Source organism: Chanos chanos, chromosome 3 (genome assembly GCF_902362185.1).
Source record: "Chanos chanos chromosome 3, fChaCha1.1, whole genome shotgun sequence".
Lineage (NCBI taxonomy): Eukaryota > Metazoa > Chordata > Actinopteri > Gonorynchiformes > Chanidae > Chanos > Chanos chanos.
In genome coordinates, this window is record NC_044497.1 from 8,249,858 (window position 1) to 8,266,468 (window position 16,611).

Genomic DNA, 16,611 nt, shown 5'->3' on the forward strand with positions numbered 1-16,611 from the left:
TGTAATGTCTCAGGTCATTGTTCAAGTCTAGACTATTGATGGATGAAAGATTTGGACACAGTGTGGTGTTTGAGTTTTGGATCTCTTTACAAAAGCTTTAGACTCATGATGTTGGTATGGCACTTGTGAAATTTGGCTTGCTAGTGCCAATGATGGCCTTTTTTTCTCCATTCCTTCATACAGGAAATGAACTAATAACATTGTTGTGCTGATTATGCTGTTTGCAAAGTTCTGTCTCAACTCCTCAGACACTCAACATTCAGTTCTGACTTAACCAATCAAATTCTTAACATTCTTGATAGCTTCCCGGACTTCCTCGAATTGTGTATTTATTTCCTGTTGCTATCTTCTAGTTTTCTTAACACCCATACTGCTACCACTGGCCTTGCAGCAGTAAGGTTGGCAAAGTCAGCCCAGATGAGCTGGGGAGATTCAACGGTAGCAAAATACCGTTGATTTGTAAAAAGAAAATGATCGACGGACTCAGATATCCGTTGCGTGGGCTATGAGGATTAAGGCTGGTTCAGTTTAAGTTAGTTCACGCCTACGCATTCTCCATTTCTTTCCCCCTCCCCAATTTATCAAGGATTTTTCAGAAGGTCATTTCTCTTCAAGATTTCTCTCAAGAGGCTATAACTTAGAGTAGAAGACATTAACATGTAGGGCTAATCACTGCACTCCGTTCCTTCATGGAGATTCCTACAGGGGGGGGGGTATTACAAAATTCTCCCAGTTGCAGACTCGTCTTACTATGGGGTATTTGATTTTATAGATTTTTTTTTTTCAGGAAAGACTCCTCTCCACTCTGTGATGATTATTCATCAGTACATTTGATCAATGGATGAGTGTTACGGAGCATATTGCATCATTTTGGTGAGCACTTCTCTCAGAGGTGATCATTCAGGAGGAGTATTTTTTTTTTTTTTTTTTTTGAAGCGGACTTCTGTGGTGGATTCCTTCAACTGTGGATTAACACGGAGCAGATAAATGTAAGGCGCATATGGCGACAGAAATAGGGATTTTGTGGCATCTGCATCTTCTCTCCTCCTCCTCCTCCTCCTCCTCTTAATTCCCTCTCTGGGAGCTTCCTAGTGCCTTTTACACCTGCTTCAAAGAGCTCCACTCCAGAGCTCTCCACTGATGTTTGTCATTTTATCTCGCCGAGTTGGAACTAGGAGCTGTTTGCTTGCCGCTTTTTTTTTTTTTTTTTTTTTTTTCTTCCTCGGTCTCTAGTTAGAATTGAGCTTCAAGATTAAAGGGAATATCTCATTTCTTGTGTGGAGTGGCACTTTTTTTTTTATATGACTGTTTTGTATCTGGAAGCATTTGTTTTGAGTTCTGAAAGAACCTCAATTTGTAAACGGTCCGTACTGGCATCTGCTCATACAGCGATCCCTCTGGGTGTTTTTCGACCCACGATTGCCAGAGGAAGGCGGTTATGTCGGGAGAGTCTGAAAGATGATGAAACGGGACCGCTGAAAGACTACAAGGCCATCAGTCTGTGCTTTCTGTGCCTTTTTTTTTTCTTACTTAACTAGTAACAGCCCGAAAAATTAGATTCTATCTGCAAATATATACGACTGACATAATTGCTTAGCTGCGAAATCGAGCTTGTCTCTTGCGTACGTGCATTTAACACACGTCGCAATTAATATTTAGCAGAAGCAAACTTGCGAGCCATAGGACTGATTACATCTATAGAGGTGTCAGCGGAAGGGATTCAACGTACTTTTTTGCTTAATGGTTTGAATATGAAAAAAAAAAAAAAAAAAACAACTTTCTCATATGTGTCTTAATGAGTTACACGTCAGGATTGGCTGATGTTTTCAGATTGTGAATGATGCACGGTTGTTTAATATAACTCTGTTCAAAGTGAAGAACAAGGTCCTTGTTAGTATTAGAAGAAGACGAATTGGTCCTGTCCGAAATGTGCTATCTGTTCAGAGATGTCCAGGGCCCCATGTGTTGTGGCTGACCCTGGGGGACAGTTGTGCGGGCTGCTATCTCTCAACAAACTGCTGACTGCTCCTGCTGCTGTCAGATGACAAATCCGTGGTACAAACTGCATCTTAAACAGAACTTGTTCATATTCATGCCCTCTTTGCTTCTTGCCAAAGTCCGGCAGCAACAGCAGCAGCAGCATCAGGAGATGGAGAAAAAGGTTGCAAAAAAGTGCCCGGAAATTACATCTTGAAGTAACAAACCTGAATCAGCAAGTCTCTTTGGATTATCGAGGGTGCCCCTGCCAGAATTTTGACCTTGTCTCCGTGGCATGATGCATCTCTGTAGATTTAGCGTGTCGCATATATGCAGACACGTGCCGCGGCATGTTTCGTTCCTCCTCCCTCGCATCTACGTTACGCACACACACCCACACACACACACACACACACACGCGCACACACACACACATGAATACTTTTTTGTCATTCAGAGTAGCCCCCTTTGGCATATGTTGTGCTAGAATAGATTCATTTCTATGCTGAGTGGAATTCCCATGGTGAAATCCTATATCTAGTGAAATAACAACTCGCTGCTGCTGGAGAGGGTCCAGAGATGATGTTGTTGTTGTTGTTGTTGTTGTTATGAAAGTTAAGCTTCTTCGGCGTGGGTTTTTTTTTTCTTTTTCTTTTTCTCTATAGATATTCTCCTTGTTGCTTTATTCTGTCAGGTTCTTCTCCCATCATTCATTGTTTTGTCTAGTCAGCCTTTCTCTCATTCACAACATATGTTTGTTTCCTTCACCCTCAGCAGTCATTCCTGAAAAGCTGCGTATCAGTTTGTCTTCTCCTTCATACACTGCTTTTGCCGTTGCCTTTTATTTATTTATTTTTTTTATCTCAACCAGTGGACGCGTCACCCATACAAGAAATGTGTGCTTTTTCTTGTTTGTAGCACCTTGACATACTTCAGAAGCAGCAATCTCTTTGACCTGTGGATGAGAGAGAGCATCTGCGGGGTCTTTTTCATCGAAATCTATCACAGAGAGTGCCATCCTCTCCACAATGTGCAGAAGGACTTAAAAAGACCTTTCAAGAAAGTATTTACAGATTATTCTGGGTGAAAAAAAACTCGACAGACAGGAACAGTCAAAAAAAAAAAAAAAAGCATCTTATGTCCGACTAAAAGTCTGTTTCTTCAAGTTTGTTGATTGAAAAACTGAGAGACAGGCCAATGATATGTTTGTGATAGGGGAAAAAAAAAAAAACATGCTAATTTTATTCACCCATTGTAATGTAGCCGCAGAGGAGTTTCACGATTACTATGGTTTGAATTTAGAGCGTGGATCCTGTTTCTCCTGTTGGTTCTGAAAATGACAGGGTGGCTTTAGTACATTATGATGCGTGTTGTGTTTGCTTACAACGATTCCATGACTTCACCAAAAACTTTTTAAGCTTCTGAGAATTAGAATCGAAGCCAACGGTATGGTTCCACCTTCATCTTAAAACCATTTTTTTCCAGTTGAGTCTATAGTTTGGTATATGCCTCCAAATGTTTTTTCCTGAGCCCTTTTTTGGCAGTGCAAGTATAACACACTTGATTTCCCAGGAACCATTATAACTTTCACAGAACATTTTCCCGTTATAAATGGTTGGGGCACCCAGCATGGACACAGTAATAGTGGCAATTAGTAGCAGAAAGAATTAGCATAACAAATTAGCATGCCTGCATATGCACGACTGTTTTTTGGGTTTTTTTGATGAGTGACTGCTCAGACCCCACTCCCCAAAGCTTTCTGCACAGCAACGATTAGAAATGCCACAGTGCATGCCAGTAATTTGGTGCATGTTGTGTTGTGTTGAGCTCGAATGAGAAGGAACAGTTGGAAGCCAATATTGTCTCCCTAGATAACTATTTTCTCTCATTAGGTCCATATTCTGTTGTTTTGTGTTCTGTTGTTTCTCCTGAAGATTTAATCGTTAATTCCTCAATTCAGTATATGTGGTGTGGGATGAGGGAGGGCAGAGGCCGTCTTTTTATTTTTATTTATTTATTTTTTTGCTGACGGTACACTGTGGTGCTCACTTACAAGATATGTTGTCTCTCCAGAACTGCAGTTGTTTATTCCTGCTGTGCCACTGAGAAAGATAACATTTTGTGAAATCCAGTTAAGGTGTAATTTTGAATATAATACTCAAATATGATGTCACGTTCATATAGCAGGTAAATACTGATTAGTTTTGCATGACAGTAATTAGCAGGGAGTCTGCAACTCATATTGTATTTCATTTCAGAAAACAAACATAAATAGTAAGCCTATTTACCCTGTAATCCAATTTTAATATAAATTAGTTAAATGTAATTTTGCTTAATCACCTCTCCAAGTGACTTGTGTTTGTCAAAGATTTCCTGTCCATTACTTCACTTTGGAACAGGGGAGGGGGGGGGGGATTTTGTTATTTTATGAATTGGGAAAAAGAACAGTGTTACATCATTTCATAACCTATGACTCACGAGACAAGTCAGAATTACTGGGAGCCTCAGGCATCCCTAAGACTGAATTTGTCTTAAACAAATCTCTGAGCTCTTACTTAACACTATTATAAATGGCATCTCAATTCCTCTGCCAATCTTACAACAGCTCCTTCTAATGAATTGGAAACAATGTATTCAAATGTCAGATTAGTGTCTTTTTTTCCTCAAGGGTAGCATTCAGGGGTTTTATTTTGGAACGAATTCAGTCCTGGCTGGCAGTTGTGTAGGGTTGGATCTCACAGCGAGAGGGGAAAACATGGCATGCTCCCATGTGTCGCCGTTATCATGCTTAGGAGACCGGCTCTGCTTCGTAATAGTCCTGTAATGAGAATATACAAAAAACGGCGTATGTCGGGAATACTCCTGCTAAAGACAAGAGGCGCTCTGTAAAAGATTTTGGGCGTGTCATTTGTGAGCCAGCTATCCCCAGCACTCTCTTTAATCTCAGCGGTGAACCCTGGTAAGGTACTGTGTAAAAAGTGCAGAGGTTCGTAAAACGGTAAGGGTTCGCAGCTTGAGTCCCGGCCGCGGCCCACCCGTCAAATTTAGTTGGGAGTCACAACGGAGTATCCGGGGAGGAGCTGCATCCATTTCACCGTTGCTGTTAACTGTAGTCGTTAATGATCAGGTGAGTACGTCTGTCATAATACTTGTGTCAAATGAGTCAAGTGCTTTATTTCCGACACCCTCTTTTCTTTTTTCCTTCCATAATCACTCAGCAGGTGGTTGGAAGAGCTGCTTTTGAACCGTCCTCTCCCTATCAGCCTCTCCCGGCTTCAAAGACCAGGCAGGCACATAAAGTATGCACAACGGTTCTGGCGTTTCACTTTCAAACGTGATTCACATGCTGCCTATCAGAGTGCAGCCTCTCCTATATAAACAGTCACGCTGCAGTTCCGTATATTTTCACATACTCAGTTGAGAGAGAGAGACAGAATGAGAGAGAGAGTGGGGGGGGGGGGGGGGGGGGTGAGAGAGAAAAGAGACAGTTTCTGGTTGATAAATGTGTTGTTGTGCGCATTGTTTCAGCTGACCTTTTGCTTTTTCACTATCTTTACAATACACATTCAGCCCCCACTGCTGTCACAGGGCATGGACCATGCTTTCCTTTCAAAACCTTTAATCCATCAAAGCAAATGTTGCTGAACCTCAGTGAATTTATGACTGTGGGAGAAACCCCACGCCTGCCCACAGCCCAACTAACTCACCAAAAAAATCAAAAGAGACTGACTGACTGTCAGTCCCACACCTTTAAATGTAACCAGATCAACAGAGATCCAAAAAGCCACCCCCCACGCCCCCCAAAAACCCCTCAGCACTGGCATTTAGTCGGTGACATTTCAAGGTGATATTTTGCCGTGGTTCCAATCTAAACTTGTGAGGGCATAAGTCCTGTATTATTTGTGGGCATGGATACTCAGTCAAACACAGAGAGATAGGCTTCTGTTTAGCCACTAGAAACATGAACTGGGGCTTCCAGAGGTAACAGTAGTCGCCCATAATTTTTTTACCTCGCTTTTGTTTCGCCTGTATTGACACAGTCCCAGTATGAAAAATAAATCAAACCAACTAATGATGCCATCCTGTATCTTTGGTCAAAGTCATAATCTTGCTTATTTGACTCTCTGACGTGATACAGTTGCTTTACAGGTTGAAACTGTTGAGAAAAAAAAAAATCCCTTATCTGTATTTGTATTTGGGCAGGTCACAAATTGCTTTGTAAACACTTCGGTGATTTAATTTTCTATTTTTTTTTTTTTTTTTGACAAAAGGGATTGTTTTGTTTCTCTAGTTTTGTTTCTTAATACGTGTGTGCTGGAAAATGAGTTATTATAACTTTTAATTGCTTGATTGAAACACTTTGAACTTACTTAATTAGACCATCCATCATAGGATATGACATCACCAACGTCTTGCCTGATTTTCCAGAAAATGAACTCAAAAATATGAAGTGGTTCTAATGGAAAGGAACCACTATTTTAAAGGAATCAAAGGTGCACTGTGCACTGTGTTCACTTTTGTGAAATCCTTGTTCAAAGGTAACCTCTGGTTAAATATTTGTTTTACAAAGTTCTTTGAAAACTACACATTTAAACTTCCAATATAGCAGCTCTTGTCTCATTTTATAGAATATGTAAAATTATCCTATTACAAAACACTTACTTCTGTATGAATTAAACATATAATAAATTCATTGTAGTATTGAAGGTCTTCTCTTTAATTTAATTTGCAGTGTGGAGTTGCTAAGGCCTCTTTTAGCAGGTTACATAATGTTCCTTTAAAGATCCTTTTTTTTTTCCCCTTGTCTTTTCTTTTTTCTTTTTCATTTTTTATTCTTTTTCTTTTTCTCCCCCCCCCCCCCCCCCCCCCACCCCACCCCATGGACAACTTTTGTGACGCATGTGCATTCACTCTCTTACCTCGCGCATCTGCTGTTATGCAATTCGCTAACCAGAAATATGCTAATAATCATTGTACATGCAGTATAGAGTATGCAAACCAGAATGAAGAAATTATCAAATAAATACAAATTTCAGTTACGTCGGAGAACACACACACACATGCACGCACACACACGCACGCACGCACGCAATTAGTTGTTAAGCAGTTCAGTATCTTGTCAGCCTTTATTTCCCAGAATGTGACGTTGAGATGAAATTAGCTCTAGGCACTCAGTTCTATTCGACCCTCCTGATCTTAACGTTTTATCATTCAAATCCGTCAAATTTGAGATTATCATTGAAAGAGATGTTGTGCATTCACAATGCTAATCAGTAAGAAGAAAACACAAAGCCTAACAGCTTGATACTGTTGTTATAATAGGAGGTTTTTTTTTTTTTTTTGCAAGCTATTGATCTGTTGTAATTCTTTCAAGCTGCTCCTAGTTTTCTCTCACTGTCTGCCCTTGGCCCTCTTTAAATAAGTGAGTAATTCTTAGGAGAGTCAAAAAATAAACTCGCATGCTTCAAAATCCAAGCGGTCGTTCTCTTGTGCTGTGCTGTGCTGTGCTGTGCAGTTCTACTCCAACTTTTTTGTCTGTGTCTGAGTAAATCTCTTTATTGAGTCACAGGGCCACAGATGTGGTTAAAATCCATAGGAACTGGTGGTGAAATGCATTATCACCCCTTATATTGCCTTGCAGCAAAAGATATGAGATAGCAGCCTGGTGTGGTAGTTTTTCAGATAAAATCAACATAACGGGAATCTTTTGCTGTCTCTGTCCTTGGAGGTTGTAATGTGTAATAATGTGTAATGTATGGGGGAGATCAGGCGAGGCTTCCATCGAGTCAGTCAGTAGTGTGAGAAGTTAAGGCATTTTGAATAAAGATGTTTCCAGTACATGAAGAGACAGTAAGGCTTGGATCTCTGTGATGAAGGGGGATGTGAAATGTGTCTTGGATGTTGAATCTGTCAACCACCAGTGTCAGTCATCTCTGCCCTCAGAGAATGTGACACACGAGAGACACAGAGAGGTTCATTCTGCCCTCCCTTCAGGTCACATGTTCCTCAGGGGCCAGGGGAGAGAGGGACTGTGTGTGTGTGCGCGCGCGCGCGTGTGTGCGTGCGTGCACGTGTGTGTGTGTGTGTGTGTCAGGGGAGGGGGAGGGGGAGGGGGGGGGGTGGGGGTGGGGGGGTTGGACTGCAGCAGGTGTTCTCACCACCCTGAGGGGTGTGTAACAGAACACTCCAGCTAACAAAAGCACACATCACCTGCACAGTGTAAGAGTTTACAAAAGGAGGCTCAAACTGTTGTGTGTAATAGCACTACATTTAAAAGTTTTAAAGAGTATACATAAGATTTTTCAGTGTGTTCCTGAGGGTACCACATGTTTAATAAGTTTATGTATTGAACATGCTGCCCTGCTTGGTTGCTTTCTAGCTGACGGTGATTCTCACTGATATATACATTTCTTGCTATATGGTATTCCACCCACTCTGTGTAGGTAAGCAGAGTATGGTGTGGTCGAAAAGTACACCATCATACACACACACACACACACACAAATATCAGTGCACAAACACACACACACACACACACACACACACAGAGCGTGTGTTGTTCTCACAGCAGATAAAGGGGGATAAGGTTTCCTCTTTTTGTGAAGAGGTGGAGTATCTATCTCTGTCTCATCAGCGTCTAATGGAGTGACTGAACGTTTTCTTGTCTCCTCATCTCTCCCTCCGTCACCCTCTCTGAAAGTATGGACAGAGCAGGAGGAGGAGTGGAAGGGCTGATTGGCGCTGAGCGTGGTAGAGTATTTTGGTATGCATGAGAGCAATCGGACTAACCTTTTTATCAATCGCCTTTCATTACTGACCATGCTGATTACAATCGTCTGAGAGCAGAAGGTCAGATTACTTTTACTCTCTCTCTCTCTCTCTCTCTCCCTCTCCCTGTTGGTCTCTCTCTCTCTCTCCTCTCTTCTCTCTCTCTCTCTCTCTGTCTGTCTCTGTCTCTCTCTCTCTCTCTCTCTCGCTCTGTCCTTTTACAGTGCTATAAAAGACAGATTTTTATGCCTTTTAGATTACATACTTTTGCTGCTACAAGTTTATGCCTGAAATTGCTCTTTGAATGTGAAACATTCCTAATTTATTTAAGTCAGAATCACAAAAGGCTTGAACACAGTGCACTGTAATATGGTGTCAGCAGAACAAATAACATGAGTTGAAAATATGTATCAAAAGCATGACTTTTCGAGCCATCCGGATCACTCTCAGTTTAATAGACGATGCGATGTTTATTTTTGTCTTTAAACATTTCTGCCCATGGCGCATCAGCTAAATTCTTTGTACGGGTCCCCCTTTTCTTGAGCCAAAAAAGCTTGAATTTGTGCAAAATGAATGGCTAAACTTCCCCAGAATGGGCAGCCAACCAGAGACGAGATAGAGAGAGAGAGAGAGAGAGAGAGAGAGAGAGAGAGAGAGAGAAATGTCGTTTCACCTCAAAAGCACTTGCCATTCCCAACCATTCTTGCTTTAGCTCCTCAGTTAGGGACCTTAAAACCCCTCTCTCCTGTCTCTCTTACCCTCTCCTCTCCTCCTCCACCTCTTTGTGGGAGGCGCAGATGGTATCGCAAGTGGGAGAGGAGGAGAGGAGCAGAGCAGACAGAACAGAGTGATTGGAGAAAGGCGGGATTTGGCAGGAGGTACGGTGGGAGGGTACTTTTTTTTTTTCTGATGAAGTGTTGCATAAATAATGCCAAAGAGGTCTGAATGCTCTGTTACCATGGAGACCTTTGTGCCTGGCTGAGCTCGTGTTCTGTGGTGCTGGGAGGCTGTCGCTGCTGGGGTAGCTACTCCTCTAATGAGTGTAGGAATTTGTCTAATAAGGAGTCCTAAGCGGAGGAATGGCAAGAAGGCAAAAATTGACCTACTCTCTGTTTGTGGCTCGTCTGGAGTATGGTTCGTACCCAGGTATGGTTACTTTCATCTTCTATTGTTGTGAAATGAGGAGAGGGACAGGTATCTCTCTCTAGATCTGAGAACATCTGTCTTTGAGGACAGACTCAAAGTTAATCTAACTTACTTTCGCTCTCATACAAAGAGTCTGTTGCATGTCAATGGAATCTCATTTGTCGTTGATGTTTTCAGATCTTTTTTTTTTTTTTTTTCTCCAACCTCCACTATGTTTGTTGTTTTCTCTAACTCTTATTCATCTGTTCAACTTTTTTTTTTTTTTTTTTCGGTTGTTGTTGTTGTCTGACTTGAGATTTCACGGAGGATTGCAGGCGTTTTTCTCACATTCAAAGCCGTTTTGTTCTCCATCGATTTTCACTCGCAGGCCTCAGCAGACATAATACAACCACTGAAGGCAATGTGTCTTCTACCCTCATGTAACTACAAAGCAGGATTGATCCATTTCCATCTGCTTTAAATTGTGAGCCGTACACATGCAACCATATCCACGAGGGGGGGAAAGTGCAGAGTGTCATTAGCACTTGAGATGGGACTTTGCTGTCACGCTACCCGGCATAACTCCTTCTGGTGGGGATGAGAGGAAAGGGATCAGAGATTCGGGGGGGGGGGGGGGGTAGACTGATTTAGAGGGAAAGGATAGGTACGGGGTAGTGCTGGGGGGGGGGGGGGGGGGGGGGGGGTGAGGAGGGGTTGAGGGGGTGGGGGGGCTAGGATCATCTCATTTAGTCTTCATATGGTTTCCACAGAGGAATCGATAACCCCCTGTTGCACAATCCCTTCCACGTGGCCCAAAAAAATCAGACGGTGATCGATCTGGGCTCTGGCTCGTCGTAATTAAATGGCCATACGGGTGTGAAACACCAGAAAAAAAGAGACCTGATTGAATTCCTTATTTCTAATTTTATCCTCATATATGCGGCTTAGTCTGCCCTGCTCCTTAAGAGTGATATAGAGCACATTTATGAAGCCACTTACCTAGGCAGTACCAAGTTTGTGTGTCGCCTTGAAAAAAAAAAATAAAATACTAGAAAGCTCTTTTTCACAGACTTTCTGTCTGGAGCGACTGAATGAAAAGTGCTCGGAAGGATTTTTGAAATAGGATGCGGGTGAAAGCAAGGCTCTTAGTGCTCTGCCTGATAAAAAAAAAAAAGAAAAAAAAATTGTTTGGGCGTCAGTGGAAAGCTCGGTGACTGTAGACCATGTCCCATGACAGAATACGCTGCTACCGGTGCAAACGCTGCAGGTTGAGTCTCTGTTGGGGATATTAGCCGCGATTATTACCTCTAAGGGGCTGGCCTGAGATATGCCTGTCTGATTTATTGCTGACAGGAAAGCTAGGTTTTTTTTTTTTGGTTTTTTTTTTCTGTTTTGCTCAGGCGAGTGCTGAAGACTCCTCTTTCGGGACCTGGTCCTTTTGCGGATATTTAACTCAATAACTTTATGGGTTCTGTACACAAAAAAAAAAAAAAAGAAAAGAAAAGAGAAAAAAAATCAGCATTCAGTTTTGCTGAACGTAGATTCATATTTCAGATTGTTTAGGAATAAACTATGATAGCTTTGGACTAACACGTTTTATGAGGTTTTGGGAAATAAAATCTAATAAAAGAGTCTAATTAAAATCCTGTAGTTTATTTTTGTTACATTTTTAGGGATTTTGACAATACTGTGATTTCCTGTATGGTCATATTATATTAAAAGACGTCGATTATCTGATGTTGGCGTTGTATGATGTGAATAGGACTGACTCTGGGATGACTCACAGGATCTCTCTGTCTCTCTCTCTCTCTGTCTTTCTGTTTCTCTCTCTCTCTCTCTCTCACTCTCTATCTCTCTCACTCTCTCACTCTCACTCGCTCTCTCTCTGTCCCCCCCCCCCTCTCTCTCAGGAGCTGCAGTTTGAGCGACTGACTCGTGAGCTGGAGGCCGAACGACAGATCGTTGCCACCCAACTGGAGAGATGCAAACTGGGATCTGAGACCGGCAGCATGAGTAGCATCAGGTATGAAAGGAGAGATCTATTTTTAGTAACGTGATCTATTTTAATAAGTGTGTGTGTGTGTGTGAACAGTTTTTCCTATAACAGTGAGAATCTCTCTGTACTTTTACAAGTACAGAGAGATGTGACAGATTCCCTTGGTGGGTCCTCACAAGTTTTTGTTATTTTTGTTGTTGTTATTGTTGTTTATAATGTTACCTTTTGGGTTAGGGGATAAGTCCTCTTCACCCTTAGGAAAATGGGAGTCAGTAGGCAGCCCTTACAAGTATAACAAGGCAAAAGTGTGTGTGTGTGTGTGTCTCTGTTTGTTTTGTAACTTTGACATGTAGACTGATAGCTGGCTTTTTAATACTTCTGTTAAAAATGCTGCCTTCTATCTTTGGTCTCAGTGATATTTTTGAGTTGGAGGATGTGGCTTTTCTCAAATTGAATTTCTTTGTGAATGTAAAGCTCGTGTTGCCCTGCTGTTGGAATGTGCGCATAGAGGTGCTTGTGTGACATGGAGTAAGTGCTTTGTGTGCGTGTGTGCATTTTCAGCGCGTGTGCCAATGGTGTGAATGCATACTGTATGTGCTGTTGTTCTGCGTTTATTCGTGCTCGCATGTGTGTGTGTGTGTGTGTGTGTGTGTGTATGTGTGGTGAGGTACTGAGGGAGAGCACTGCTCCAGGCAGGCTCCAGGGGTAGGCTCTGCACCGTTTCCACTTGAGAGGAGCAGGTCGCCAGCCAGCCTGCATGAGAGAGAGCGGGAGAGAATTTACCACATGAAGGAACAGCACCTGGGCCCTCTGCCTCACGGTTCTCATCTCGTTGACAGACACACACACACACGGATACACTAACACACACACACACACATTGATATATAGTCAGAGTGGAACTCTTCTCATTAGCAGCGGGGCAGGAGAACAGATTCATTTGTGACACTCACTAACAACGCTTTTAAAGAGAGGGTGAGGGGGCGAGACTGAGAGCCGAGCATATTAATTAAATGTCCTGTCAGGTTCCCAAAAAATTCAAAAGACATTTAGTGTTAGCCCAGCTTGTCCAAAGTTGTTAATTATGTTTTCCAATTACCAGCCTGACCTTGCTAACGCCAAAAGTGTCTGTAAATTGTTTTTTGGACGATGGCAAGAAGCTTCCTTTAATGGGTCAGAGGAAGAAGAAGAAGAAGAAGTTTGTGTCTGGAAAGCCTGTTAATTAGTTCATGAATGTGTATGGCTTTTGAACTTCACATGGATACTGACTGCATTCAAATTCGCCTCCCATAGGGAAGAGTGTCGGGATCTGCCTCTTCAGTTTCTCAAACCGTTCGGAATAATGATGCTCAATTATTAAAAAAAAACTTCTGCAGAGCAATGACACTGCCTGCTACTGTGTCACATCTATATGAGTGTGTGTGTGTGTGTGTGTGTGTGTGTGTGTGAGAGAGAGAAACAGCATCAAACAGTACCTGTAAGACTCTCTATCTTACCCTTCTTGCACCGCATTCACAGTTGGTTTAGGTAGGACATCAAACAAAACAAACAAAACCAAAAAAAAAAAAAAACACACACACACACACACACACACACAAAAAAGGAAGGCCATCAGTGCTACATCCCTCAAACAGAGAAAACAGAGCCGGCTTCAGGGAGCGTAAAGATCAGATATGTTGTGCGTTATTGAGGAGGAAAGGGCATACTGCCAATTTGTTCAGAGCTAGAATAACTGTAGGCTAATGGTAGAAATCTGGGTGTTATTGATTTACTCGTTTAATTTACATTAACTGGGCTGTGCGACAAAAAGCTACTCCGACATCTAATTCAAACAGTCGTCCCTGCTCTCTTTGTGAAAAATGCTTAATCATGCTTTCTTTGGCTGGCGGTTTTTCTCACTGCTATCCTTTTTTGACTGCTCTTGTTTTGTGCCGCACACCATGACGCGTTCAATATTCGGTTAAATTAAAAACACAAAATCCACTTTGGAAGAGGCTTTACTCATAGTTGTAGGCGGAACACGGCGTCAAAAGGCTGGTATGTTTTATTATTATCTGGTTGATTTTTTTTTTTTTTTTTTTTTTTTTGCTCGTGTGTGTCTAGGTGCTGATGTCAGGTCAAGAAATTGTCTTGTACGAGAGAGAGAGAGGGAGAGAGAGAGAGAGCGGGAGAGAGAGAGAGAGAGAGAGAAGGAAACGGCGAGAGGGAGGAGTAGATGTGAGTCGTGACAAACAGAAGTGACCCATCAAATTGACGTACTGTCGCTCTCACCAGCCTGTAGATGCTATTCCACCACACTGGCCTTGATTGTCAAGAGTCTGTGGAGAGCAAAGGGCTGAATTTGATATAGGACTAACCGAACTGGACCTCAGTGTCTGACAGCCACAGAGTCTCCATTCGAACGAACAGCTTTTAGCCTTATGCTTGAGTGGGGCAAATGAGGCAGATTCATAACAAAACTAAAACGAGGACTAAAACGAGACAATCAGTAGTCTAGTCTAGCACTGGTGTAGTATGTGTGCTTTTCCCATTAAACAAGTGCTGAGCAGCATATGGAAAATTATGTATATCTAACTACGCGTTTATGACAAAATGAAATGTATGCCAACGTAAATTGGGTCACAGATTACTTTGAAAATCGCCGGTTTGGACGTAAAACGGGAAATGATATAGATTCTAAAGGCATTTCTTGACTGAAGCATGAAATGAGCTAGCGCTTGTGTGAAAAAAAAAAAAAAAGACACAAAGTAGGCTAGTTGTCGTGCTTGAAATATGTAAAGCTCTTATTCTCCGACTCTAGAAAGGATTTGACAACAGAAACTTCATTTAGGGAACATTCTAAAGGGCATTTCACTTATCAGAGACGCTGTTTTTTTCCCCCTTTTTTTTTCTTATTTTTTTTTTTTGCATAATATCTATACTTGGCATAGACGACAGAGGCTACTTTGTTGACAGTGCGCCTCTGCCTGTGGTTGAGTTTACGGTATAGGAACAATCCGTGGCGTAACCCTCTGCCGACGAATGTGAGTAACTCCCTCCAGACAAGTTGCTAGTCTCAGCGTTAAATCCAGTCACGCTGCGGGACAGGAGGATCAAACGGTTCGACGGCAGGCAGTGTCCGTGCTCGCTTAATAATGTGATTATGGCTCACATGTTACCTCTTTCCCCGTTTTCCCCCCCCGTGCCGTGTGACGTCTCGCTGTCTTGTTCGTCCATATTCGTGTTGGCAGTTCTTTTGTCGAGGTGCCTCTACCTGTTCCCCCGAGCTGGGAAATATCTTTGTTGCCACGCCCATATGGAGATGGAGAATAGTGTCAGTTCTCTTCCAAGGCTGGGGGATGGGATATTCAGAGTTGCTCTTACCTTCTGTTTTGTCAAGACGTATCTCGAGAGATATTACCTTTGGCGTTCATTCTGCTTATGGAAAGAATGGGGAAGTAGCTTTAAGAATATGGTCTTTGGCTGTTGTTCATATTCTTCCGTGACACCGGACCAGTTTAAGCATATCCTTCATACGTATAGACTGTTTCTATACAAATCCCAAGCCACAGACAAGATGTATGACAAGATTTGTGCTTTAATGAGGGATAAGTCACAGCATCTGGGCCTATATTTGCGGATTAGGTAAACTCGCAAGCATGATTGTTTTCCTTCATACGTAAATGGATGCCTGGATTCTATTTTGGACATGGCACTGTTCCTTGGAGTGGTTTCTTATTGCAGATAACCGTGTGGAAATTGACAAGCAGACGTTGATGTTGAGAGTATAGAGGCGTAGGTCTGCCGCTTTGTCTGACGAGGAAGTGTGATGGGTGGAGGGAATCAATTTTCAGATAAACAAATGACATGAGTGACGCTCAAAATTCTTTCACCGATTTTTATGTATGTATGTGTATGTATGTATTTATGTGTGTGTATATATGTGTGTGTGTGTGTGTGTGTATGTTTGTGTGTGTGTGTGTGCCTCTGTGTATGGACACGTGCATGCGTGCATATTCTCCCATTGCATTCGGAGGCCAGGCAGCTACAGTTGAAACTGTATTATGTGCATGCTTAGCACTGAGACATGACAGGTTTAGAATCTAATAATGTCACAGCATCAAATTCGGAAGAAAACATATTATGTCCATAGCCTAGTATCTCCTTGTCTTTACAGTGGGTATACCATTTAACGCCCCAACGTTTTCTCTCTGAGAAATTGAGACGCTGAGACAGCAAACAAGACAGCTAACTCAGGCGCCCTTTGGTGGGCGTCTTATACCGATTGCCTGGGAGTGGCCTCTACCCAGGGTGTTCCCTAGAACATCTGCTCCCACAGTCAGCCCCTGAACTCCAGTGTAAGCCCGCCTCAAGAAGCTCCTTGTCCGTAAGTGCTTTCTGTGGAGCCCAGCAAGAGGACATTAAGGCAAAGCTGTCTTACAGTTTCACTGCCAATTTTTTTTTTTTTTTTTTTTTTTTTTTTTTTTTTTTTTTTGGCACAGGTATTTTTAGCATGAAGGCTCCGTTGCTCTGAGGCAAAAGCTATACATTATTATTCAAATTGGATGATGGTTTGGCAGCGAATGCTCTTTTGCCGTAATGTACCGTGGTGAATTGCCTCAGTGCCAAAGGGCTCCGATGGCCACTCTCACTCTGCTTCTCCCCTGGTTCTGCAGATCTGTGAAATGGCAAAAGGTTGTATGACTGTATTTATTAGTCTGCCTGCAGAAATCATTATCCAAAAGCTCTTATGCGGTTCCACAGAG

At 42.3% G+C, this 16,611-nt stretch overlaps 1 protein-coding gene across 1 annotated transcript in view; it reads left to right on the top strand.

Annotated features, from left to right (window-relative positions):
* The window catches only part of ctnnd2a (catenin (cadherin-associated protein), delta 2a), a 176,971-nt gene that overhangs the window by 23,319 nt on the left and 137,041 nt on the right, over positions 1 to 16,611 (top strand). The window contains exon 2 of the mRNA XM_030767425.1: positions 11,781 to 11,893. Coding sequence (XP_030623285.1) covers positions 11,781 to 11,893 — 113 coding nt within the window. The remainder of the gene's footprint in view (positions 1 to 11,780; positions 11,894 to 16,611) is intronic.